At 45.0% G+C, this 27,873-nt stretch overlaps 1 protein-coding gene across 1 annotated transcript in view; it reads right to left on the reverse strand.

Moving 5' to 3' along the window:
- Positions 1–838: 838 nt before the first annotated feature.
- uap1l1 (UDP-N-acetylglucosamine pyrophosphorylase 1 like 1) overlaps positions 839–27,873 on the reverse strand; it is a 46,030-nt gene continuing 18,995 nt past the window's right edge. Inside the window, exons 5-9 of the mRNA XM_080477529.1 lie at positions 19,220–19,413; positions 17,816–17,956; positions 17,547–17,732; positions 3,164–3,230; positions 839–3,080 (exon numbers count right to left, since the gene is read on the reverse strand). Of these exons, the coding sequence (XP_080333655.1) occupies positions 2,964–3,080; positions 3,164–3,230; positions 17,547–17,732; positions 17,816–17,956; positions 19,220–19,413 (705 nt within the window). The 3' untranslated portion in view covers positions 839–2,963. The remainder of the gene's footprint in view (positions 3,081–3,163; positions 3,231–17,546; positions 17,733–17,815; positions 17,957–19,219; positions 19,414–27,873) is intronic.

The raw sequence follows: 27,873 nt of genomic DNA on the forward strand, positions 1-27,873 counted from the left end.
GAAGGTGGAGAGCCCACACCAAGGTGGAGAGCCCACACCAAGGTGGAGAGCCCAGCGTGGGACATGAACCCTCTACCTTGAGATTGAGAGTCTCATGGTAGCCAGCTGAGCTGGCTGGGAGCTCTTATATACATGTGTATATATACAGTTATGTGCTTTTAAATACCATAACATATTTGGTGTTTGGTTCCTTCAATATCAACTGATCTTACAATTTGTCCTTGTGACCGAAGAGAGGACACCTGTCTTGAGGGGACACTTGCCTTTGGATTTTAGAGCGTCCCTACATCAGAGTTTTTCTTCTGTATTCACACAGACATGGTGACTTACAATGAAAACAAACCATTTGGGTATTAAATCAATTTCATCAGCTCTGAAGCGACATCACTCCTATAAATGCAGCTGGGTGGGCTGTAACAACAGGGACCGGTTTACCCAAAGACCAGTTTGTTCACACTGCATTAGGACCAGAGTAATTGTTTCTGAATGTGGTGTCATTTGTAAGACGATGTGTTATACATCACACATGACACAAATTGACATATATTGTGACTGGTAGTGTATCAAACAGTTTATTTTAAGCTATGTGCTGATTGTTTGAGGCTAAACTTGTCAACACCCTGCCCCACAATATGGCGTATGCTCAAAGGCGTATGGTGCCACCTGCCCTGTACCACCTGCCTGCACCTACTGAGGCAGAGCAGTGTGCAGCTGGAATGAAGGTTCCTGTGAGCCTGAGCTCAGGGCAGCAAAAAACAGCCTTTACAGCTTCAAATCCTTCAGATGGCAGAAGTGGAGCAAAAGTCACGTGTACAAAAAACAGCCAAACTGCTTGACTCAGAACTGGTGAGTTGTCTGTATTTACAGGATTTGAAGCTGAAAACAGACTTTTCAATTCCAAATATCTTTGTACGTATTGACAAATCTTACTACATGTACAAATTCTAATACAGATGAGAAGATTTTTTACGCATTTAAATACCTAATGACAGACTTACAAATTACAAGACGTCTTTTGCAGATTCAGGTTCACATTATAAATTATTTTACACATTGACACCTCTGACTTTGGACATACAGATTAAAATACAGACAGCTCTCTATATGCATTGACCAATAGTTTTCCTACTGAAGTGTAGTTTCATATTTCATTCATATACTTTCATATTTTCTTCCGCTACTTTTGTTTGTAATCAGAAGACATGTTCTGTGTTGTCTGGCTTCTTGGCCTGGGTCTTGCTCAGGTCAAGTGCCAGTTCACATCTCTTCCTGTCAGGATGTCTGGAGGCCAGGAGGCCAGGAGGCCACGAGGCCAGGAGGCCAAGGGGCCAGGAGGCCAGGAGGCCAAGGGGCCAGGAGGCCAAGGGGCCAGGAGGCCAGGAGGCCAAGGGGCCAGGAGGCCAAGGGGCCAGGAGGCCAGGAGGCCAGGAGGCCAGGAGGCCAGGAGGCCAAGGGGCCAGGAGGCCAGGAGGCCAGGAGGCCAGGAGGCCAAGGGGCCAGGAGGCCAAGGGGCCAGGAGGCCAGGAGGCCAGGAGGCCAGGAGGCCAGGAGGCCAAGGGGCCAGGAGGCCAAGGGGCCAGGAGGCCAGGAGGCCAGGAGGCCAGGAGGCCAAGGGGCCAGGAGGCCAAGGGGCCAGGAGGCCAGGAGGCCAAGGGGCCAGGAGGCCAGGAGGCCAGGAGGCCAAGGGGCCAGGAGGCCAGGAGGCCAAGGGGCCAGGAGGCCAGTTGTATGCATTGATTATTATATGTGCTGGCAGAGGAGCAGATTGGAAGCCAGCTTCTCTCATCCTGACTCATGTCATCAATCTGTGATTTTTGATGCCACCTGATTCCATCTTAAACATTTTTATTCAAACAAAGAAGCATGGGCGAAGCATTTCAGTACGCTGATCCCGCAGCCCTCTCTGCAGATAAGGGTTGTGATTCTGATACTACTAATTTGATATTAAATCCTTTTTATCCAAGCAAGTATCAGCGAAGTTCTTTTCATTCACCTCCCGACAATAATGTCCCCATAGTTATGCCACCAAATATTAAATGTTAAAGTGAATAACATTACTTTTGCTCACCTAAATATAGAAAGGGCGGTAGGCCTGAGTTGTTTAAGACATTGAGATGTAAATAGCAGCTAATAAAAGCTGAAATTCACAACTCTTGTCTCCTATTCATGTTTTGATTTTAAACTGAAATGTCTTCAGTTTAAAGACAATGGACAAAAACAAAGCAATTGGCCTTTCTATTCCAATACCTTTGGAGGGGACTGTATGTCTTAAGATCACTTTGTACAGTCCATATACTGTATATATGTTCAGGATAATTGGGTGAAACTTTCTCACAGACAGCCTGCCCAGAAAAGTGGAAATAGTTCAATAATCTTCAATGTAATGCCTGAAGATTTTAAATATACATGAATGCTCCTTCAGGTAAAATACATTGATGTTATTTTGTGAAATAGTCCATAGTTTCTCCTGTGCGCTCCTCTATTAGTCTTATTTTTTGATTGTCAGAGCGGTGGTCTGTGATTTACAGCTTTTCTTAATGCACTCAGTGTAACGCTGCTCTGAAGGCGACTTGACCTCAGAATTCAGGAGCTACTTTACTGCATGTTCTTCAAATTCAAAAAACATTTTGTGCTCTATTAAAAAAGCTCAGAAAGAAACTTTGAAAATGTATGATTAGTAGCGGTGGAAAATAAAACCTCAAACAATCTTTGAGGTTTTTATTGTGAATTTGGTATATCAAAACAATTTTATAGAAATTCCCAGAACTTCTTCCCTTCCTTCATTTGTTTCCTTCACAGTGCAGCTTCAGCCATTGGCAGGGACACGAGCCGGTCTGATATGATTGTGATCTCATACAGTTCATTTTAAAGGATTGTGCATTGTTGTGTTGAAACCCAAACGCTTCCATTTGGAGTCACCGTCTGGAGGTTTGGACTGTGGTGTGCTGGACTGTCTGCTGCCGTCACACAGCACTCACTTCATCAGAGAAATGCTCCTGAGCTTGCAGCTGTGTGGCTCTGGCACCATCCAGAATGAAGGGAACTTTCAGCTTCCTCCCTTTCAGCAGCTGGTCCAGGCCCTGAGAACCACAGGGAGCCAAACTAAAGCATTGACATAATTCATCAGGAAGACAAGGAAAAGCATGAGTTTCATCAGACTCACCTCTCCAAAGTAAGAGACCAGCGGTGAAATCTCAAACTGCGCAGGAGGACCGACGGCTGCTAATCCACTGTGAAGGGATCCATGATTGTATTATTCAATTCAATTCAATTCAATTTTATTTGTAAAGCGCTAAATCACATCAACAAACATCTCAAAGTGCTCTTACAATGATAGAGTACAACAGGACCCAACTAAACCCTTCCAAAGCAAGCAGGTGAACAAGCAACAGTGGCCAGGAAAAACTCCCTCGCATGGAGAGAAGTTCAAGAACTCCCTCTTCAGGAAGAAACCGTGGGGCGGACCCTAGACTCTGGAAGGACGGCCATCCGCCTTGACCGGTTGGGGGGAGAAGTACATGGGATAGGACAGGGAGAGAGAGGAAATGAAGAGGGAGAGAGAGAGTGGCAGACAGGCCAGATAAGTACAAATACTAAGAAAAGTCTATGATGAGCATTGGTCTGATGATGAGCCAATCTCAGTCTGGAGTTTAAGGGCCGTGCCGTTGCGGTGGGGTCCCGGTGCTGTGGGGGGGTCGGGTAGTAGGACCGTCGTAACTCCACTCTGTGAGTCTTGGGTCTGATCCCCTGGATCCTGCTCTCCTCCTGTCAGGGATAAAAAAGACGGCGGCAGTGTCTGGTGGCTCCAGTAATGTTGTTACACAGAGAGAAAGAAAGAAAGACAAGAAACAGAAGCTCCAAATGTAGAGTTCCTCCCTTTAACGGGAGAGAAAAAATCCCCTCAGCAGTCTAGGCCTAGAGCAGCTCAACTTAGTGCTCCTATTTTATTCCTATTTTATTCCTAAGGATAAGCTTTATCAAATAGGAATGTTTTTAGTCTACTCTTAAATAAACTAATGGTGTCGGCCTTTCGGACCGAGGCTGGTAGTTGATTCCAGAGTAAAGGAGCCATATGGCTGAAACTCCTGCCTCCTGTTTTACTTTTATGGACTTTAGGGATTACCAACAGTCCTGCATCCTCAGAGCGAAGGGCTCGTGGAGGGTGATAAACTTCTAGAAGTTTCTCGATATAGGACGGAGCCTGGTGATGAAGAGTTTTAGATGTGATCAGAAGGATGTTGAATTCTATTCTAGATTTGATGTGAAGCCAGTGTAAGGATGCTAAGACTGGGGAGATGTGCTCTCTTCTTCCAGTTCTGGTTAGTAAACCTGCAGCAGCGTTCTGCTCTAGCTGGAAGATCCTAACAGAGGAGTTTGGACATCCTGACATTAGGGAGTTACAATAATCTAATCTTGAAGTCACAAAGGCAGGAAGCATTTGTTCTGCATCTTTGAAGGACAAGAAGTTTCTCATTTTTGCAATATTCCTTAGATGGAAGAAGGCTGTCCTGGAGACATGTTTAACATGGGACATAAAGGACAGATCCTGATCAAAAATAACACCCAGGTTCCTAATATCACTGTTAGAGGTTAAGGCAATATTATCTAAGGTAATCAGACTATCTGAAAAGTAATCCCTGAGCTTTTTAGGACCTAGGATTAGAACCTCAGTCTTGGATGTGTTGAGCATTAAGAAGTTGATAGACATCCAGGACTTAACGTCCCTGAGGCAGGACTCTAGTTTAACAAGTTGGTCGGCCTGATTGGCTTTAACTGATAAATAGAGCTGAGTATCATCTGCATAACAATGAAAGTTAATGCTGTGTTTCCTAATTATATTTCCGAGTGGCAACATATAGAGATTAAACAATATCGGTCCGAGGACGGAGCCTTGTGGTACTCCACACAGGACCCGTTCATGCATTGAAGATTTGTTATTTACATGAACAAATTGAAAGCGGTCAGATAAATATGATTTAAACCAGTTTAAGGCTAAGTTTTTAATGCCGACGGCATCTTCTAATCTCCTTAAAAGTATATTATGATCGACAGTATCAAATGCGGCACTAAGGTCCAGAAGAACTAAAACCGATAGAAGACCTCTATCTGAGGCCGTTAGAAGGTCATTAGTAACTTTTAGCAGTGCAGTCTCTGTACTGTGGTTCATTCTTCATTATTCTCCCAAAAACCCTGAAGCCTGAAAACATGTCACCCTAATAAATGTGAAAAGACTCTGTATTGAATAGAGTTCTACAGATCACCTAAATAACCATGTCATTTAATCATATTTCATTCAGCAGATAAATACTGTAAGTGCATTATGTGTTGTTGTCCATCCTACAAAGTGAGAAATAGAAAAGTTTTTTAACAGAACAGTGAAGTCATTTCTTTCTTTTGTCCAGACCTCACCTCACTGTCATTTAAAGAGAGAGCTTCCGGTGGGCGAGGTGGTAGAAGGTATCAGGGAGAGAAGCTCTGAAAAAAAACTATTAAACTCACATTAAACTAAGGAATAACTGGGGCAAAGTGATGAACTCTACAAAATAATGCATCTTTAGCGCGTGTATGGAAAATATGGTGACGTTTGGAAAGGCTGGAGTGAAAGAAAAAAACACAGAGTCGGCTGAAGGAGGCAGCCTGGAGGAGAGGTGAGCGGCGTGGAAAGAGCTGCGTGAACTAGGAAAAGAGCACAACAAGAAAGTGCTGGCAAGACTGATTAAAGAACAATCCCTTCTCTTTTTCCAGTTAGCTGAAGCGATAACCACAAATGCAAAGGGAATGGTTATAGTTAAAGGTTATTTCAATACAGTGCAAAACAGTGGACTGGACAGGCTCCCTCCCAACCCCGGGGGGGGGACAGGGTCTTATGGATCCCTGGAGGAACAATAATCCAACAGGCAGAGACTATACTTTCTACTCAAATCCACATGGCATCCACATGGAAGGGAAAGAATACACCTCTTTTATATGTCAAAAGAACATAGAATACAGACATGTGGTACAGAACCATGAACGATAAGTGACCATGAGTTTGAATGTACCAATGTTATCGAATGAAGAAGTGGTAAAAGAAATACATCAACATTTATAATAGTACTTTGAAATCAATGATAATGGAGAGGTGACTCCATCTACACTATGGGATGGAGGCAAAGCAGTGATACGAGGTAAAATGATAGAAATAGCATCTAGATTGAAAAGAGAAAGACAAAGAAGATAAATAGAACTAGAGGATAAGATTAAAGAATTAAAGACAAAACATAAAAGAACATCAGATAAACACATACTCAGTCAGTTGAAAACAACAAGAGATAAATTAAAGGAACTTTTGACATTGAGAGCAGAAGGAGCCCTGCGTTTCACTAATCAGAAATACTACTATGCTTATTAGCATTCCAACTGAGAAAGGCTCAAACAAGTAGAATCAGTTCAAAAATAAAACATCCAACACATGGACAGATTATGGTTAGGCCAAAGAGATTGTAGAAGCATTTGCAGACTATTATAAGAATTTCTATGCAGAATGAGAAACTAACTTTGAGGAAGAGGAAACTAAAACTGTCTGATTACAAACACTGACAGAAGAGGAAGCATCGGAGATGATTCCACCGATATTATCACAGGAAATTTTACTATTAAGACCTTGAAAAATAATAAATCACCGATCACAGATGGGTTTCCAGGAGAGTTTTATAAAAGTTTTAGGGAAGTAATCACACCGGCATTATTTAAGGTATTTAATTATGCTCTTACATCAGCAGATCCACATGAATCATGGTCGGAAGCAATCATATCACTTCTACATAAAGAGGGGAAAGATCCAACTCCCTGCGGTGAGTCTGCTCTCTAACGATCCTTACAAATATAATGGCAAAAAGAATGCAAAAATAGATATCCAAATTAATAAAGACAGATCAAACTGGATTCATTGCTGGCCGGCAGGGAGCAAATATCACTTCAACCGCAAAGACCAGAGTCCAACCCTCCATGCTGCTGAGCCTGGACGCTCAGAAAGCCTTCAATAGGGGAAATGGAATTTTATATACCGAACATTAGCATCATTGGGATTTCACCAAAATGTTATTGATTGGGTCAGAATTATCTACAAGAACCCCAGATGACGGATAAGAGCTGATGGCTGCTGCTGGGAATTCTTTACCCTGGAACGAGGAGTAGGACAGGGTGACTGTCTGAGTCCTCTGCTCTTTGCTGGAAACATCGAACCGTTGGCTGAATTAATACGGCAGAATAATCTGATATTGGGTATAAGGGATGAAGGTGGCATAGAACATAAAGTATCATCGTTCGCGGTAATGTTAAATAATCCAGTGCTGATGATGAATCATAAGGAATATGGTAAAGTATCAGAATATGTCACTAATGAGGATAAATCCATTGCTCTGATGATATCGGGTGGAAGTCAAACGGAGCTGAGAAAAAATTAAATTTTTAAATGGACTGGCAAAGGTTTCAGAGACTTGGGGGTTGTTCTTAAACCTCAAAGTTATATGATGAAAATTACGGCAAATTAATGAAAGACATTAATAGATACTTGGATAGGTGGGGCGTTCTACCCTTAATACTAAGTGGGAGGGTGGAGACAGTTAGGATGAACATCCTGCCAAGACTACTCTTCCTTTTTCAACCACTTCCTATTAACATCCCCAAATCCAGAATATGGGACAGAAATATATCAAGGTTTGTAAAGCAAAACAAAAAAGCGAGAATTAAATATAAAACACTGTTGCTTCCAAAGAACCAGGGAGGATTAAATCTGCCAAATCTGATTAATTATTTCTTGGGAGCACAACTTAGAGCGCTTATATTATGGATAACTCAGGACAAAGATACAATATGGGTGGAAATGGAGCAACAGGCATGCCCAAGGATGGAGTGAGGATCGCTGGCCTTCATGACAGGATCAGAATGATTCAGAATAGATTGATTAAAGAAACAATAAAAACATGGTCTGTCGTCCAAAAAGAATTGCACTTATTAAATTCAGTGAGCATTACTAAAAGTCCAGATTTTGTGGCAGGTAGGATAGACAAGGGATTTAAAAAATGGACAAGTAAAGGGTTAATATTCATTGCACAACTCATACACCATAACATACAATACCCTTGTTAGTACTACATATATTATTTGCAGTTATCACACTGATCCAAATACTTTACAACTGTTATTGGATTAAACCAGCCTGAGCAGCTCTATCTAGACAGTAACCTGATTTTCTAGATTAACCAGCCTGAGCAGCTCTATCTAGACAGTAAAATGATGTTCTAGATTAAACCAGCCTGAGCAGCTCTATCTAGACAGTGACATGATTTTCTAGATTAAACCAGCCTGAGCAGCTCTATCTAGACAGTGACATGATTTTCTTAGATTAACCAGCCTGAGCAGCTCTATCTAGACAGTAAAATGATGTTCTAGATTAACCAGCCTGAGCAGCTCTATCTAGACAGTAACATGATTTTCTAGATTAACCAGCCTGAGCAGCTCTATCTAGACAGTAACATGATGTTCTAGATTAACCAGCCTGAGCAGCTCTATCTAGACAGTAACCTGATTTTCTAGATTAACCAGCCTGAGCAGCTCTATCTAGACAGTAACATGATGTTCTAGATTAACCAGCATGAGCAGCTCTATCTAGACAGTAACATGATGTTCTAGATTAACCAGCCTGAGCAGCTCTATCTAGACAGTAACCTGATTTTCTAGATTAACCAGAATGAGCAGCTCTATCTAGACAGTAACCTGATTTTCTAGATTAACCAGCCTGAGCAGCTCTATCTAGACAGTAACATGATTTTCTAGATTAAACCAGCCTGAGCAGCTCTATCTAGACAGTAACCTGATTTTCTAGATTAACCAGCCTGAGCAGCTCTATCTAGACATTAACATGATTTTCTAGATTAAACCCGCCTGAGCAGCTCTATCTAGACATTAACATGATTTTCTAGATTAACCAGCCGGAGCAGCTCTATCTAGACAGTAACATGATTTTCTAGATTAAACCAGCCTGAGCAGCTCTATCTAGACAGTAACCTGATTTTCTAGATTAACCAGCCCGAGCAGCTCTATCTAGACAGTAAGATGAAGCAGGAACATGAATTAACAAAGAAGCAACAACAAAAGAGGAACAGGATTTTGAGAGTTTAAACAAATGATGACAGAGAACAAGCAACTTCAGAAGCACCTTTAGTGAGGAGTGGAAGTGTGTGTGTGTGTGTGTGTGTGTGTGTGTGTGTGTGTGTGTGTGTGTTATGTGTGTGTGTGTGTGTGTGTGTGTTATGTGTGTGTGTGTGTGTGTGTGTGTGTGTGTGTGTGTGTGTGTGTGTGTGTGTGTGTGTGTGTGTGTGGTTTGTCCACTCGGTGTAGCCGGAACTGTTGTGGGGGGACCCGTAGCGACACCCCGGGGCCCGAAGCCATCGGGCCCGGACACCGCCACCCCGGCGGCCGGCAGCCCCCCAGACCCGGGGGGACCCCAGCAAACCACCCCAGAGAGCCCCGCCCTCGCCCAAAAAGCACCAGATTGAGAATGCAGAGGGGAATCCCCCCCAGGCAAGAGGAGCCCACAGGAGAAGGATAAAGGGCCCAAGGCCTCGACCCAAGCCGCCAAGCCGAGAAAAGGCCAGAGTAGGGCCCCGGGCCGAGCGGGCCAAGAGCCCCCGCCGCGCCCCAGACCAGCCCCGCCCCCAGACCGGGAAAAGCGAAGACCCGAACAGGCCCGGTCGGAGGACAACTCTCCACCCCCAGGAGCTTCATATCCCACCCCCCACTTTCCCGCCCCATGATTCTCCCTCCGCTTGGTAGATAAACCCACACACCCACCCACCCCCCCACAAACACCCACCCCCACCCCCACCCCGACTCAGACACAGACACAGACACAGACACAGACACAGACACAGACACTCACACTCACACTCACACACTTTGCAGGGGGGGGGGTGATGCCTTTCGCCCCCCAGGGCCGCCGGCCGGGCCCCCACCCGGCCACCGCGATATCCCATCCTCCACTAATCCAACAGCGAATGTGGAAGGAGCACCGCCCCCCAGCCCCCCCACGAGGGCCATGCCCGAGGGAGTGCGCCGCCCGCATTCCAGCCGCACTCACCCCGGGCCGGGGTGAGACCCCAGCGGGAGGTGCTGGGGGGAGCCACGTCTCCTGCCCTCCCCCCACCCTGTGGAGTGTTGGATGCATGTAAGGGTGTGTCTTTGTGTTTTGAGGGAGTGGGTGCAATGTGTGTGTCTATGTCTATATCTATATAACAACACATCTAATCTATGCTGGAGGGACTGTGGAGTGGTGGGGGACTTTACTCATATATCTGAGGATTGCCCCAAGATAGTGGAGTTCTGGAGAGGTACTCAGCTACCTGCTGAGAGTGATGCTCTTGGTAGCAAAAAAGACAATCACAGCTTTATGGATGACCCCCCCCCCCCCAGTGTAATGCAATGAAGACTAAAATTGAAGATAGGAAAATTTGAGAAATGTTAGGAACCAATTTTGATCAAACTGAATGGGCCTTAGACTCCTCCTCTATTTAGATATGTTTGTTGATTATTTTTGCTTGTAGGTGTGATTTTTATTGATTTATTTTTTTCCCTTTTTTTCCCAATTATGAGTATTTAATTACTCTGTATCTGTTCTTGTCTTCAGATGAAGTACATCTCACTGTTCTGTTCTGATTGAAAAATGTTCTGAATAAATAAAAAGTTCAAACAAAATAAATAAATGAGAGCCTTTTCATCCTCGGTCATCCTGGTGGTTGTAACGTCACAATCACCACCAGGTTTCCACCAGGTTTATTACGAGCTGGAGCCTCATCTGAGCCAGGCCCCTTCTAAAACCAAACCTTTAGTACTAAAGATTAGGATAATTGTGTAATACATCTGGATTCCAGCTTGACCAGTAAGGAAAGGCTTTTTTTCCTAATATATTCTACATTTTCAACTGGAATGCTACAGCTTTTTTTTTTCCCAAATAACTGAAGTCAATTCGAGTCAAGAGTCCTGAAATCAAGTGACAGCTGGAGTTCACTATTAAAATTGTGTTAAATCTTAATAGTTCTTCATGGAAATAGTATTTGCCCATAAAGCAGGATAAAGGTGAACTGTTCATCAACAGTTTGACACAAACAGTTGGCCTGTTGACCAACTTCTTCTTTTGCCTTCAAGGTGTGACAGTAGTTTGATCAAGTTTCCATAGCAACAGGTCTGGATTCGGCATTTGCTCACAACGTCCACAAATCCTAAGATTGAAAGTATCTGCAGCTTGTTATCCGACACTACGACACACCTTCAGATGTCAATGACGTCCAGGAGCCTCATTTATCATCCGTGTGTACACACAGATGTGTGTGTAGTGAGTGAGTACGAACATTATCACGCAAAGGATGGAATTGATCAACTTGGACTTAAACTTAGCAATGTGTGTGAACACAAGCTCAACTCCGGCCGTGCACATAATCTAGTGGTAGAATAATGAATCTACAAATAGAACTTGTTGAGCATCACACCAGCTGCTCAACAAGCTGGAATGCCCCACATAGTATGTCCCCAGTTTCCTTTAATTAAAAATGCTCAATTCGTGTTATAATGAGTGTTTGTGCTAATGAAGTGGCTGTTCGGGCTGGAACCCGGAACCTTTGCACTGTGGTGTGTGTTTCACCCCAGAACTGTTATGTGGGAACCAGGTACCGGTGATCTGCGGTGCCATGTGTTGTATTAAGTATAAGTGTTACTAAAAAGTATCTACAACGTTACCGAGTGCGAGTGTCTCCTTGCGCTGAGGTTATAACACCTTTTTGGCGACGAGGATTAAACCCACACCTGTTTTGACAGTGTCGTTAGCATTAGCAACATGGCTACAGTCAGCTCGCTCACTGAATTCGCCGAGAGAGATGGCGACTGGATTGAATATGTCGAGAGGCTGGAGCACTTTTTCCTGGCGAACAACACCAATGACGAGGGGAAGAAAAGGTCAGTTCTCCTCAGTGTGTGCGGAGCAAAGACTTAGAAGCTAATAGGGAACTTGGCGACTCCTCAGAAGCCCGGAGAGCTCGGTTTGGAAGAACTGGTAACGTTGGTGCAGAATCATCACTGCCCGAAACCCTCCATGATCGTGCAACGCTTTAAATTCCACACTCACCCTCGGAAATTGGGAGTTTCAGTGGCTGAGCTGAGACAGTTATCCCAACACTGCGAGTTTGGAAACGTGCTGGATGACATGTTGCATGACAGGTTGTTCTGTGGCATAAATGATGACGGCATGTAGCGCCGCTTGTTACGGGAGGCGGCGCTTGATTTCAAAAAGGCGCTAGACATCGCTCAGGCTATGGAAACGGCAGCTGATAATACAAAAGATATTCAAAAAGCGAACGGCAGTGTGCAGCCAGTGCAGCACAGAATAGCTTCTCAGGTTAGTTATTTGCATGTCGCTCTTTATAATTACAAAAGTCTTGTAAGAATCCATGTCATTCACCATAATGGCCTTGACAGTGGTCTTCCCATCCAGGCACTCCTTGGCAATGCTTTCTGGCTAAGCCAATTGTACACGTCGCGTTGGCCTTGTCGCACACCATGCTCCATGGCCTTGGGCTGACGTATGGATCAGTTACGTACCATACTCCTGGCCAAATGTCCCCATCCTTGGAATAAACTGTAGCCAAATACTGATATTTTACCCAATAGTTGTTGGACTGAGTCAAGCAATGTAGCACCCATTCTTTTACTTCTTCCTTCTGCAGCCCCCACCAGGTAGAGCCTTCGTCTCTTATGTGTTCCTCTGACCAGGCTTGCAAAATACCTTTGATGGTTTTGTTGGTTCTAACTCCGCTACAGTTGTAGGTCCACGTTCCGTAATACTTGTTCCATTCTTGCCACAATGGACATCTGGGCAAGGCCCCTTTACTCACGTACTGTCCTCCATCCAGTGCCTTGACCACTTGTTCCACCACGCAGTCATCAATCTTCTGAAAATCCCCTCCAGGGGCCGTCATCAGATCAACAGGGGTAGGGAGTTTCTGAACATACATGTCTGTCTCCTCTGGGCCAGCTAAGCCTTGACCACTTCTGGCATAGCCTTTTGCGAAAGCTCCTCTGAAGTGTTTCAGCAGAACAATTCACAACCAGGGTAGAGTTCTGTTAAGCCAGTCTTCATGGGAGGCCCATGGTGTTGTCATGTACATTCCCTTGGTCACATTGGTTAAGTGGGTGGCTGGGGTGACCACAATGTAATTCTGGGTTTCACATTTAAACCATATGTCCCAATAGCAGGGGTCTGGTACACAGACAACCAGATGTGACCCGCACCATTAAAATCTGGTCCGATGAGGCAGAAGAGGCTCTCAAAGACTGTTTTGAGACGACTGCATGGGAAGTGTTCTATGAGGACCACGAGGAGGACATGGACGGCCTCACAAACTGCATCACAGACTACATAAACTTCTGTGTGGATTACACGGTTCTCACCAAGACCAACAGCAAACTGTGGATCACTCCTGAGATAAGGGCCGTCCTCAAGGACAAAAGGACGGCCTGTGAATCAAAAGACAGGGAGGAGATGAGGACTGTGCAGAGAGAGCTGAGGAGGAAGATCAGGGAGGGGAAAAGCAGCTCCAGGAGGAAGATGGAGGAACAGCTGCAGCAGCGGAATGTCAGCGGAGTCTGGAAGGACCTGAAAGCCATCTCGGGTCACAAGGACTCCAACATCGAGCTGGTTCGGGACCAGGAGTGGGTGAATGATCTGAACATTTTCAACAGACATCCCCCCCTCCCCCGACCCATCCCATCCCGCTGCAATCACCACCACCAGCTGTCCCCACCCCCATCCCACCCCCCCTGAGCGGTGGCTCTCTGCTCCCCTCAGTGTCAGCCACACCCTCACTCCCACAACTACCCCCCCCACAGCCCCCCTGCTCCAGCCTGTCCTTCACAACAGCCCAGGTGAACAGAGAGCTGAGGAGGCTAAAGGTCAGGAAGGCTACCGGTCCGGATGGCATCAGCTCCAGACTCCTCAGAACCTGTGCAGACCAGCTCAGTGGGGTCATGGGGCACATGTTCAACCTGAGCCTTCAACTGGGGAGAGTACCACAGCTCTGGAAGATGACCTGTGTGGTACCGGTGCCGAAGATCTCCCGCCCCAAGGACTTCAACCACTTCAGGCCGGTGGCGCTGACATCACACCTGATGAAGAACTTGGAGAGGTTGGTCCTTCTCCATCTGCGCCCCCTGGTGAGCTCATCGATGGACCAGCTGCAGTTCGCCTACCAGCCAGGCATCGGGGTGGAGGACGCCGTCCTCTACCTCATGGAGAGATCTCTCTCTCACCTGGAGAGGGCTGGGAGCACTGTGAGGATCATGTTCTAGGATTTCTCCAGTGCTTTCAACACCATCCAGCCCACGCTTCTGGGGGACAAGCTGCAGCACACTGGAGTCGACCTGCACCTCACATCCTGGCTCCTGGACTACCTGACCAACCGGCCACAGTTTGTGAGGACACGGGACTGTGTGTCTGACCTGGTCATCTGCAGTACGGGGGCTCCACAGGGGACGGTCCGGGCTCCCTTCCTCTTCACCCTCTACACTGCAGACTCCTCCCACAACACATCCACCTGTCACCTGCAGAAGTTCTCTGACGACTCCGCCATCGTCGGCCTCATCACCAATGACAACGAGGCGGAGTACAGAGAACTCAACCTGGACTTTGTGGACTGGTGCCAGCGGAACCACCTCCAGATCAATGCGGGTAAAACCAAAGAGCTGGTGGTGGACTTCCGCAGGCGGAGACCCACTCCCCCCCCACCGGTGAACATTCAGGGAAAGGAAATTGAGATAGTGGACTCTTCTAAGTACCTGGGTGTTCACCTGAACAATAAACTGGACTGGTCCAACACCACCCACGCTCTCTACAAGAAGGGCCAGAGCAGACTCCATCTGCTGCGGAGACTCAGGTCCTTTGGAGTGCAGGGGGCGCTCCTGAGGACCTTTTATGACTCAGTGGTGGCATCAGCCATCTTCAATGGAGTGGTCTGCTGGAGCAGCAGCTCTACGGCTGCAGACAGGAACCAACTGAACCAACTGGTGAGGAAGGCCAGCTCTGTCCTGGGCTGCCCCCTGGACCCTGTGGAGGTGGTGGGAGACAGGAGGATGTTGAAGAAGCTTTCATCCCTGATGGAGACCGTCTCCCACCCCCTACATGGTACCGTCACATCACTGGGCAGCTCCGTCAGTGACAGGCTTCTCCACCCGCGGTGTCTGAAGGAGAGACTCCGCCGGTCCTTCCTCCCTGCTGCAGTCAGACTCTTCAACCAAGCCTGCTCCCAGTAGACCACTGCACACCACCACCGGACAATATCACTCCACTGCAACTGGGCAAGAAGTGGTGCTATAACTATAATAATCTATAAGAACGGATTTACTATGTAAAATAAATCCACCCCCATATTCTGTACATGTCCACACTTATAGGCACCGTGTGCATATTTTTCTATTATATTGTATTTTTTATCTGCTTTTTTTAGTTCCTGCTATGTACTTCTTTCTCTTTACTATCCTGTTGTACCACTGCACATTTCTCCACATGCGAGATAAATAAAGGATCTCTTATCTTATCACTGGAATTTTGTCCTTCACACATCTTGCTGCTATTTCTTTGCTACGGTTACGGATATGACTACGGTCTCTTGGTCGAAAATCTGGCTCTACTATATCTATAGTGTCTCGCTGAGTTGTTGTGCTTACAATCATGGTTCTCGGTGCCAATAGTGAGAGAGTTGATGAGAGTGTACCTCGTGCTATGGGGATTGTGAAGGTCTGGTTGAGATCCTTCGTTGACTTGCTTCTTTTTGGCGGACGCACAGCAAATGCTGCTCCACACGTTAGGTTGTAGTATCCCCAAAACATTCCTCCTCTAGGGAAGATAGTTGTACACGTCTCATTCTTGAAGTGCGCTGCATAATAGTCTTCCTCTTTCCAGTACCCTTGGTTCTTTCTTCCAGGCCAAGGGATACATGTTGATGTCCAATACCATCTGGGTGTCTCAGATTCAGGATGAATCCAATTACATTGGGCTTGTCTCCTCTCTGTACCTGTTTTGATCAAGATTCTGATTCCCACTTCTTCTTCGCCAATCTCCCATCCTTCTAGAAGCGTTGTTCTGTTGGTCACTTCCTCAGATTCCATGATCTCTTCCCAGGTATGGAGAGTGTTCTGGTCCTCAGGGGCATTTGACTGTATATCCCCGAACCAGGTCAAGAGCTCAGCAGGGAGATTTCCAATCCCACCCCCTTCTCGGGTGTGACCGAGCTGAGCTATCAGTGCTGGCAGAGCCGACACATCAGTGTGGTCCCCCCAAGCTTCCAGCTTCGGAAGGAACAGGTTCTTCGGTACCCCCAGGTCGCATGTCTGGTCGAAGTTCTTGGTGGTGGTGTAACTAAGCTGGACATATTCTTCGTTCCAGGGTTCTCTTCCAACTGCATCCAGGATGGTGAGAACTGCTGCACATGCTTGACACTATCCATGGATTTATGCTGTGATTTACATACTATGTTGGAGCAAGAAACAACAAGAAGTGAAGGTCTCTCTGTGCACATCCAGCTTCTGTCCACTCTGGGATTTTCGGCACCGAGTTTAAAGTCAAACCACTTTTTTCTTTACATTTCTGCTGGCGATCTCTCCTCTGACTCAACAGAATTAACTGTGGTGGTTACCCTATCCCATGCAGCAATTCACCTTTGGCTGGTTTACTCAACATTCAAAGTACCCAAATATTTTCTGGTATGCTTCAACGCCCCCTGAAAAGTTCCTTGATTTCAGTTTCACAGAAGTTCTTCTTTTTTGTCGTCTTTACCTTGATGAGGTGAAAAATATATATATAAATAGACGTGTCGTTACCATATATGGTTAATTGGAGGTGTTTCTGAAGGTAAATGCTGTTGGAAGTGCACGAGCATGGTGACTAAGAACAAATGGGATTCAACAACACTGATGACTTTTTGATGTGCATGCAACCCACGTACACATGTTTAAGAAATCCTAGTACTGTCAAAAATAACGCGTTCATTTTTTTGTTTTTATTTACTCCTTTACTGGTGTAGCCATCTATGGGTGCAACACCGTGGCAACAGAGCAGCAGAATACCGAGTGGAATAATGTTAAGGCATAAAGTTTCATTTTAAATTAATTCTCTTGACAGTTTGTTATTATTGCACATGTAAAGAAGTACCAGAAGAATGTAGTTTTTCAATAACCTTTTTTTTTCATGGAAAATTCAACAGAATGCAAAAAAACGTAGTAGTTTTGCATTATGTCTATAAATACGTGAAGTGATTTTATTTTATACTTTTGTCTAATAACAGATGTAAAAGGGTTAACTTAAAAATAAAAATGACACAAATAGATCAATGATTGTAAGTCTAATTCTCAATTCTGACTGACTGTGTGATTGTGATTCTTAAAGAACATCATCTTGCAATAATGTAACTGCACTGACTCTTCATATCTGCCACGGAAAAGCTCCTTGTGTAGAGTGTACACACCTGCTTGTTGGAGGAATCATATTCTCATGTTCATCCAGCAGGGCGGCGCCTGCAAGCGAGGCCCAGCGGAAGTGCTGAGCCAGCAGGGAGTTCCTGGCTGTGGTGGGACTGTCTGTAGCTGCTCCGTCAGCATTTTTCAGAGGTGAGAACTCGTCTTCCCTCAGGACCTCAAACACAACGAAGTTCCTTCCAAAGACAGGAAGTCAACGTTTAACTACGCAATGCTGCGATATGCATCATGTTTACACACAGAGCAGGACTCGACATACTTGGAGAAGGGAAAGACATCAAAAACAAATTTCTCCATCTTGATGCCATTGGGTTCAGTAGGTTTGACTTGATTCCCACAAGAATCCACAAAGGGAACCTTCTTGATGGCAACGTGTTGTTTCAGCTGGCTGTTAAAATTTCTGCAAAATGAAAAGAAATAACATTTTACATAAACATGTTTCAAGTACAATCATTGAAAAATACTACTGAGGCTGAGAGTCCAAGTCAAAATAGTAAACTTTCGTGGCTTATCTAGAATTAAAAACAAACAAATATTTTAAAACATAAGGCCCTGTTTACACGACAACGTTTCACATGACAACACCTAATCCGTTAAAAAAAGGAGGGCGTTCACACTGCAGTAGTGGACACACAGACAACGATGTAGTTAGTATGCCAGGCCACAGGAGGGCGCTGTTGCTTGATTTTGTAATGAAACCACACAGACATGTGTGCAGAGAACAAAACACTAGAAACATGAAGAAAATGGAGAGAATCCGACATCCGTATGGACTGATGACGCATCGGATGATATCAGGGAGAGTCTCAACTATAAAACTACTGATATAGACGATAAACCAAGAATACAGACCGCAAGTAATACCACTACGGGCCGCCACGTTTGTTTACAAGTAGATGAGCAGGAGGGAGAGGAGGGAGGAGAAGAGAAGCGCTCAGTAGCCTCCATCAGTCTCTGCAGGAGGGAATAGCGATGGTGAAAGAATCTTTCCATCTTGGGAGCCGGGATAAAACCTTCTCAGATCCACTGTATCCGCACACTGCTGTTGTGTAAACGGGGCCCATGTTGTTTGATGTATGGCTTTACAAAACTTGCATTTCCGTTATATTTATGATGTTTCATGATGAAAGTGTAAAATAGTATACATTAGCATTTTTGTCATTAGCGTTTTTATCTTTTCAGCCATTTATCATAGATTAAGTCATTTTTTAGTTCTCTTAGCTGTTTTCAGTTTTGTTTTTTTTGCCTTTTTTTCACCTTTTCTGGTTGTTTCTAATGTTTTATCTATTTTATCTACTGAAGCAGTTTTGGTTATTTCGTTGTTTTTTAGTCATTTTAGCAACTTTAAATTTTTTAAACATTATTGATGTTTTTCTCTCATTTTTCTACTTTTTCTTCTTGTGATTTTCACAATTTTTTGAATTTTCTTTCCTGGTTTAGTGAGTTTAGTTGTTTAAAGCTATTTATATTTATAGCTATTTATATTTTTTTGCCAACTTTTAAAAATAGGTCTGGCATGGAAATAAAATGTAAAGTAATATAAAAATGTCAATTTGAGTCACTTGAGTTTTGTAATCTTAAAACACCTTTGATTATATATTATATATATTTATATGATTATTAATTAATAGTTGTCTGAGTGGAAGCTGAAAGTGTTTCTTACTCTGCCACATCCTGCAAGAAGCTCCTGGTGAAGAAGTGGTTGCAGATGTTTCCAGCGTTGTAGACCAGCTCCCCTCCAGGTCCTCGGAGTTCAGCCGTCTCCGGTTGGATCTCGCTGTACTCCACCACCTGGGAGACCCCACCCACTCTGCAGACCACGCCCACTGACTCTGTGGGGTACGCCTTCTCCACCACCTGACTCGTGACCGAGAAGACGGAACAGGAGGAAACAGGAGGAAACAGGAGGCTCGGTCAGGGCATTGGGGCTCAGCTTTGGCAGAATTCTATTTAATTCTAAGACCATGAACTGTGAGTTGATTGATCTAAAGCAGGGGTAGTAAAGTAGTAACATAAAGTAAATTTATTTGTATAGCGCTTTTCACAGACACAGAGTCACCAAGTGCTTCACAGTAATAACAGAAAAAAATACATCTTATCTTAGGGTCACTAACCTTTTAGAAATAGAGCTACTTCATAAGTACTGAGTCATGCAAAGGGCTACCAGTTTGACACACTCCTCTGAAATAACAAATGTACTCAATTTGCCTTTAGTTACATATTGTGGTGCACCTTGAGGGAGGTTCTCTCATTCAGAGTGGAAGGGGTGTGTTGGTGACATGTGGGGTGTGTGGTTGGTGATGCGGTAGGTGTTAAAGGAGGAAGTGCGGTGATGTCACAGGTGAAATGTTTGACAGGTCTACTGTCCTGCGGTGTGAAGCAATAAAGAAACCGACTCGACAACTCTGTCCGTCTCCTCTTTCACGGCTTCCACATTGGTGACTCTGACATTTGAACATGTCTATCAAGGAGGCACAAGCCGGCGGGGCCGCGATGTCTGCCGCTACCGTCAAATTACCTGAGTTTTTGCAGCATGACCCGGAGCCGTGGTTTCAGCATGTCGAAGCCCAGTTCCAGCTCCGAGGCATCACGGCGGACGACACGAAATACTAACATGTCGGCTAAGGACTATCGGGGATGGCGTAGGAAGCTGATGGGATTCTGCTTGCAGCACGCCCGTCCGAAGTACATGCCATGTGGCCAGGGCGCCTCAACATCAGCCACAGGAGGACACACCGGCGGCCATCGCAATGGCGAGGGAACAGCGCAAAGAGGACAGCCAGAGCGATGTTTCTTCCCCCAGCGTTTCAGGAGCAGTGCCCAGCGCCCTGCACGCCGCCCTGCACGCCGCCCTGCTCTTTCATGGTGCCGGGAAACGCCAGACCCGGCGCTCCATAGCATTCTGTGGCTGCTGGGAACACGGGGAAGTTGCTGTTCATTAAAGACACTTTATCCAGGAGGCGTTTCCTCATGGATACCAGCGCACAGCGGCGCATCATCCCCGCCTCCTCTACCGACATCGCGAGCAGTGGGAAGGGATGGCGCTAACGGGACTCCCATCCGCACCTTTGGCACCAGGTTCCTGTCTGTGTGTTTTAATGGCCGTCAGTTCAGATGGGATTTTTTCATGGCTGCTGTTTCCATGTCCATCCTGGGAGATGATTTCCTGTGCGCTCATGGACTATTAGTGGACATGGCAAACCACCAGCTTGTAGACGCCGTCTCATTCTCCTCTTACTCCTGCACGTTGGGGAGGGGGGGGGGGTGTTATCCCTCAGCAATATCTTGGCCACGGGAGATGTGTACTAGCGGCTGCTGGCTGAGTCTCCTGAACTGACAGTCCCTACCTTCTCAGCCTCCATCGTTAAACACGGTGTGGAACATTAAATCTCCACGACTGGCCCGCCGGTTTTTGCTCGTCCTCGCAGGCTGGATGCTGCTAAGCTGGCGATTGCTAAGGAGGAGTTTGCCACTATGGAATGGCTTGGGATTGTGCGGTGCTCTGACTGCCCGTGGGCTTCACCTTGGCATATGGTCCCTAAAGCGGATGGTAGTTGGAGGCCTTGTGGGGACTTTCGGCGTCTCAACAATATCAAAACGCATGACCGGGATCCAATCCCACACATCCAGGACTTCTCTGTCCACCTGGCAGGGAAAGTAATTTTTTCCAAGGTGGATTTGGTGAGAGGCTACCACCAGGTACCTGTCCATCTTCAGCAAGTGCCCAAGACTGCTGTCATCACACCATTTGGACTTTTGAGTTCCTCAGGATGCCGTTCGGGCTTAAAGGTGCAGCACAAACGTTCCAGTGGTTGATGGACTCTGTGTTAAGGGGACTGCCTTTCCTGTTTGTCTATCTGGATGATAATCCGGTGGCCAGCGCCTCAGCTGAGGAGCACCTGCTGCACCTGCGACAGCTCTTCGAGAGACTTCAAGAGCATGGGTCTGAGCACTGTCACCCAGATCACATTGCACCGATTAAGAACCTTCCTGCGGGTGGTGAGCCCAAGGGAAGGTGGCGCCTGGCATGGGACATGAACCCTCTACCTTGAGATTGCGAGTCTCATGCTCTACCTACTGAGCCAGCCAGGGAGTTCTCCAAACCATGTCAACGTTATTTCATTGTGTCAGCCATCACATGCACAAGAGTTCATTCAATTGTCAAAATTAGTCAGGAACATAATACCATGTATAACATCACATTACATGATATGAATATCTTTGCTGATTGATTAATTGACTCAGGTGAATCTAGAACTTGACTAATGAAGGGGGTGTGTAACACATCTCAAATGACCAATCAAATGGTATGTTTAGTTACCTGACAGGTGCTATCCATGAGTATGATTTTTGCCAAACATACTGTATAGAGCTTGACCAGAATCAATACAATTTCTGAACATGGAGGCACCTGGCCAAGTAAACAATGACCAACTGCCTGCTCGAGGAAGAAGAAGAGGAGGAGGAGTAAGGGTGCGTGGTGGTGGAGTAGACACCATGTCGTTCCAGATGAAATTGGGGCTACAGTTGTTGACCAATCGGTACAATCATGTCCTCACAATGGCAGAGGCAGCTCGTCAAGTTCAGTCAAATGTGGACAGATCAACAGTGTCTTCTATCATCCAAGCCTTGAGCAGGGAAAACAGGTTGGCCTATGTACTCATTCAACAATGGAATTACTGTATTGATAGTACAGTTTAGGTAGGTAAACGCTTTCTTCCTGAAGAGGGACTTCTTATGAACTGTTCTTCCTGCGAGGGAGTTTTTCCTGGTTTCCACTGTTGCTTGTTCCATCTGCTGCTCTGGAAGGTTTAGTTGGGTTCTGTTGTTCTCGATCATTGTAAGAGGTTCTGGAAGGTTTAGTTGGGTTCTGTTGTTCTCTATCATTGTAAGAGGTTCTGGAAGGTTTAGTTGGGTTCTGTTGTTCTCTATCATTGTAAGAGGTTCTGGAAGGTTTAGTTGGGTTCTGTTGTTCTCTATCATTGTAAGAGGCTCTGAGATGTTTGTTGATGTGATTTAGCGCTTCACAAATAAAATTGAATTGAACTGAATAGTATTCCAATTACTGTACAGCAATGCATTACAGCAGAATTTCAGTACATTACGTAACAGTAAAACAGCAGCACAAATGGTAACTCATTCTATGAGAAATCCATAAGGCATACCAGGACAGGACAGGACAGTGCATCACAATACGAATGGTAATATTGTCTATTTGCGAATTCTATGTCTAGGATTGGACGACAACCTCGTGCTGGTGGCAGAAGAACACTACTCAGCCTTGAACAAGAACAGGAGATCTGCAATATAGTGATGGCAAATAATGCTATCACACTAAGAGAGATCCATAATACCACAATACAGGACAATCTAATATTCCAGAACATCAAGACTATCAGCATATCAACAATAGAGAGGGTATTGACGAAGCATGAGATGAGCATGAAACAGCTCTACAGGGTACCACTTGAGAGAAACTCTGATTGAGTGAAAGAGCTGCGGTTTCAGTATGTAAATGTAAGTTACTGGTTATCTATCATTATAACTTATTTATAGTAAAGCACAGAGGCCACTATATTGAACTTTTGGTGGAGAACACAAAACATCCCTATGTAATTTGCTGTTATGGTATGATTCTACCTTATATTTTGTTGTACTGTATCGTAGAGAATAATGGCATTGGAGGGGAATGAGACTCCTCACACCCTTGTTTTCGTGGCTGAAGGTGGCTTCAAACTGGCCAAAGGAATAAGACGTGGCCATTATTTTATTGGCGACCGGGCCACAGTGGGTGTCCCAGGCCAGCTTGGGGGTAATATAGCAATGTGTGCTGCCATTTCTGAAAATGGTGTGGCCACCCACATTCCCACACTTGGCCCATACAATATCCAAAAGCTCCTGTTATTTTTGGATCACCTTTATTCAGATCTTATCGCAGAAAATGAGAGAGATTTGGTAGGGCCTCACTTGTCAAAGTTTGTAGTTGTGTGGGACAATGTCAGCTTCCACCTCGGCCCGCTCGTCAGGGCCTGGTTCACTGCTCACCCAAGACTGCTACTGGTGCTCCCACCACCTTACTCCAGAGGAATTGTTCTCTGCTTGGAGGTGGGGGGGTGTATGAGCATCGGGCTCAGAACCAGAGGTCCCTGCTTGAAGCAATGGATGCTTGCTGTGACAATGTCACAGCAGATCAGTGCGGGGGATGGTTGCTGCATGCACGTAGATTCTTCCCCCGTTGCATCGCAAGGGAGGATATCAGGTGGAATGTGGATGAAAATCTGTGGCCAGACCGACAGCAGAGAGAGACGACCACAAGATCATTTTCCTTTTTTTGTGTTGATGCTTACAGTACAGGGTATTTTGCTGTATACATTTTCTTTTTATTGTGATGTTTGTGAATAAAAATACAGTAACAATTTCCATGACAGTGGAGGTCCATCATTCTTTTCAGTTGGATACAGTTTGATTTCTGGTCGCTAGGCAAAAGGTATCGATTACAGAAACCATTCATTGTCAGTGAACGGTCTGGACAAAGATTGAAATGTGACATAAGTGATATTTCCATGCTCCACTGCCACAGTGACAAAACATATAAACATTTTGACCAACAGTGCTTACACAATGCCAAAGAGACTTTGCATTTTGGGGCCATTGACTATGAGAAAATGTCTTAGTATTGACGCAAGTTAACTGTTCTGGGAGGGATACGACCTTTTGCAGGTGAGCCATGGTGTTGTGCTAAACCATCCAGGCTATTTTGTCAAATGCATGTAGAGCTTGGAGAATGTCATTTCTGTTTCAAGCAATGAGCCAAAGCAATTGAGAAAGAAACTTGTGTTTGGGGGCCTTGACTATTTATATGAGAAAGGGACTTAGTTTGAAGCACGAGTTAACTGTTTTGGGAGGGATACGACCCTTTGCTGGTGAGCCATAGTGTCGTGCTGAACCATTGGACTATTTTGCCAAATGCACTTAAAGCTTTGAGAATATCATTGTTTACAAATGTCACCAGTGATGTTCAGTAAACTTCATGTATAATAAACATATTTTTATTTACTTTATTTTTAGGATAGGTCATTTTTAAATCTATATAAATGCAAGTGTGGTGAAAAAAGAATAGCAACAGAATAAAACAACATTTTAGAGGCAGCTCATTTGTGAGTTGTGACCTGGTGCCCACAGGCACCGCATTGGTGACCCGGGACCCTGATCTAAAGTATAAAAATTATTATCTAAAACAGGACACAGAAGAAACAAATGCTCGCTCCAACAATCAGAACACTCTTGTAACCTAAAGGTTGAAGCATGGCGGAGGCATCATGATTTAAGACTGCTTGACTGCCTTAAATCAAGACTGTCTTAAATTCCTGTCTAAAGCCTCGTTTCCACTGCACAGTATGTGCCAGCACAGTATGGTCCAAGTTTTCATTTACCTCCACTGACAAAAGTAGTGGATGGTACTGAAAGAATCGTCCCGAGTTGTTATCATTTTTCGTAAGCCCTCCATTGAGGTACCGAGCACAACGGTACAGTTCCATAATGGGGAGCTACAATGCTCACGTCGGTACATGTTCCATAACGTAATGCAACGACTCTGATGGTGGCGCCGTTCTTCTCCTTTTCTAAAGTTTTTATATTTCACGCCAGGAGTTCTGATCCATCCAGCTATCTTTATCTTGTGCCTGCCTCTCAGAGGCAAGGTGCCAAAATTACTATTCCTAGGACCCTGTTTATTTTTAATCTTCATTTTCCTCTGCCGTAGGGATTTTGCCGAGCTACTAGTCCCACAGCGGTGGGAGCACGTACACACAAAGCACATCAAAACGTGCAGAAAATTCGGGAATAGTGTGCTATTATTTTTGTTAGCAATACGGCTAAGCTTTTCCAAAAAAATTGCAAAAAACTGCGAGTAATTTTCTATTTAAAGCGGATGGGAACTGAGTGTAAACCAAAAAGAAAAACCCTCAGTTTTCAATGCCTGCTGACTTCACCATACTTTCAGCCAGAGACTTGATTTTAATTTCAAAATGTTGCTGTGTCTGTCCTCAATTCAGATGTGAAAACATCTTTTTCATGTCTTACACCAATTTTATTCTGTGAGCCTTTAAGTTGGCACCAGACGCTCTTTGGTCCCTCTGCTGCGGCTCCTTGAGCCTTGGTTCCACCGCAGTACATCCCTGAGCGCGGTGGGCCGGACGGTACGGTACGGTAAGGCAAAGCGCACCCAGACCAACTGCGTTGCGTGGTCCTACTACAGAGAGTGCAGTAAAATGTATGCACGGTTGTGAACAATGAATGGATTTAACGTCATTAAGCAACAAAAGTGGCGTGGAATTGCGGCCGCAACTCTGTGCAGCTCTGTGCAGCTCTGTGGCTCCACAGTCGTCCGTCTGTAGGCATTTCAATAAATCCAGTGTGTGCATGAGAGTGCTTCATGCTGATGCTCACACACAGAGAGCGGCAAATGCTCTCTCAACTCAAAATATTCATGAATCAAACAACAACTATCCTGCATATATCCATCATTTTAATAAAATGTAGCGTCACAGAGCTGATCGCTGCAGTGCATTATGGGAGTTTCTGTACAATGTGTTTTAGAAGTAATTATTGGGGTTATATTAGGTTTGTAGTGTTGGTAATGATTGTTGTGCTTTTGTTGCTTACTTCATGTAGTTAGTTAGTTCATCTAGTTTAGTTTAGTTTATTAGTTGCAAGTTGGCAACCGGGAGTGAAGATGATTTTGTGTGTAATCTGGTCCTGCTATGGTATACCAGTTGCTTGTTCTGTCAAAATAAAAGTCTGTGCAATTAACATCAGGCTTAAAAGATAAGCTCAACATCTTGAGTTCTTCTTTTACATTATGTGCCTCTAATATAAAGTGGTCTTGACGTTGTTTCTTTCTATTTCCTCTGTAAAAGCGCAAAATCTCCTGTGCTTTGAGTCTGTTGATGCATTTCATGTCAACAGACAACACATTGTCATATTTTGGGTAATTGCTGCAACCTGTAGCAGTGGCCTTTCTTTTTCTGCTCAATCATGGCATTTGTAGATGGTCGGAAGTACCAGAGCTGCGGCAACGTCGGAGGTCCAATCTCCTTTCTGGCCGCACTAATATTATACTTTCATATCAAAGTGGAGACCACGAAATACAGTATGGTCCTGCATATCGAGATCCCTGCCACCTCCTGCCGACCTCGATGTTTTCCTAAGGAGTGTGTCACCTGCAGAAAAACTATTTTCCAAATCTTTGACTTTGTTCATTACTTGTTTATCTTTTTACTTCCTTTTAAGCCTCTACAATTCCAAGTAGTACATTTAATGTCATTTACTCACCATGTATATTAATATCCAATGCTTGATCATGTCTGAGAGGGCGGACAAACCAGAACACAAAACACAATATTCAAAAGAACAATGAATTCCATCTTTCAGAGTTGTTGCCGTACCTCTTTAAACTTCTTCTGTTGTTTGTGCACCTCTGTGACGATGTCCTCAAAGAATCTCACTCTTTTGTTTTTGTACAAAATATCCTTTTTCAATCTTGCGGCCCTGAGCACCATGTCCTTCTGCTTATAGTTGAGAAAACACATCATTAGAGTTCTTGGAGATTCCTCAGGCTTTCTCTTTGGTCCAGTGCGGTGCACTCCCTCAATCACTATAGGGCTCTGTGATGTGTTCAGGTCCAGTTTACCCAGCAGTTTATCCAGAAATCCACAGGTGTCCACGTCCTCCTCACCTTCTGGAACACCGACCGGGATCGAGTTTCCAAATCTACCCGTTTGTCCTCCATGGTTTTATTTTTATTTTCCAAGCTTGTTATGGCGGCCTCGATGACAGCGTGCTCATCCTCTATATCTGAAATGCGTTTCTCTGCCTGACCGACTCTTCCCACGCAGTCAGAGAGTTTTTTCTGCCACAGCTTCATCTGTTTTATTGGAAAACTTGGCCACAGCACCTTCCAGCACCTTCCAGCACCTTCCAGCTTGTCACAGAGTTCCGTTTGCGTGTTTTCGAGTTTGATTTGAACACTTGCAAATTCTCTGGTATGGCACGCTGCAGTCTCTCCTCCATGTTTTCACTGCTCGCAGGGCCGCGTGCGCCACCTGCGCTAGCTTTGGGAGCGTTAGCTTCAGTAGCACTACCTTTGCTGCTAATCACCAACAACTTGGTTTGCGTAGTTTTCTTTGTTTTATCCTTTGTCGGTTTTCCAGGTCCAGGAATCATGGATCAATACCGAACTCTGCAATCGTACTTCGGAGCGTTTTGTTGCATAAATTGAAGGATTTAGCAGAGTTACCTCGCGGAGCAGTTCAGAGC

This window comes from Lipophrys pholis, assembly GCF_963383615.2.
Source record: "Lipophrys pholis genome assembly, chromosome: 12".
NCBI classification, from domain to species: Eukaryota; Metazoa; Chordata; class Actinopteri; order Blenniiformes; family Blenniidae; genus Lipophrys; species Lipophrys pholis.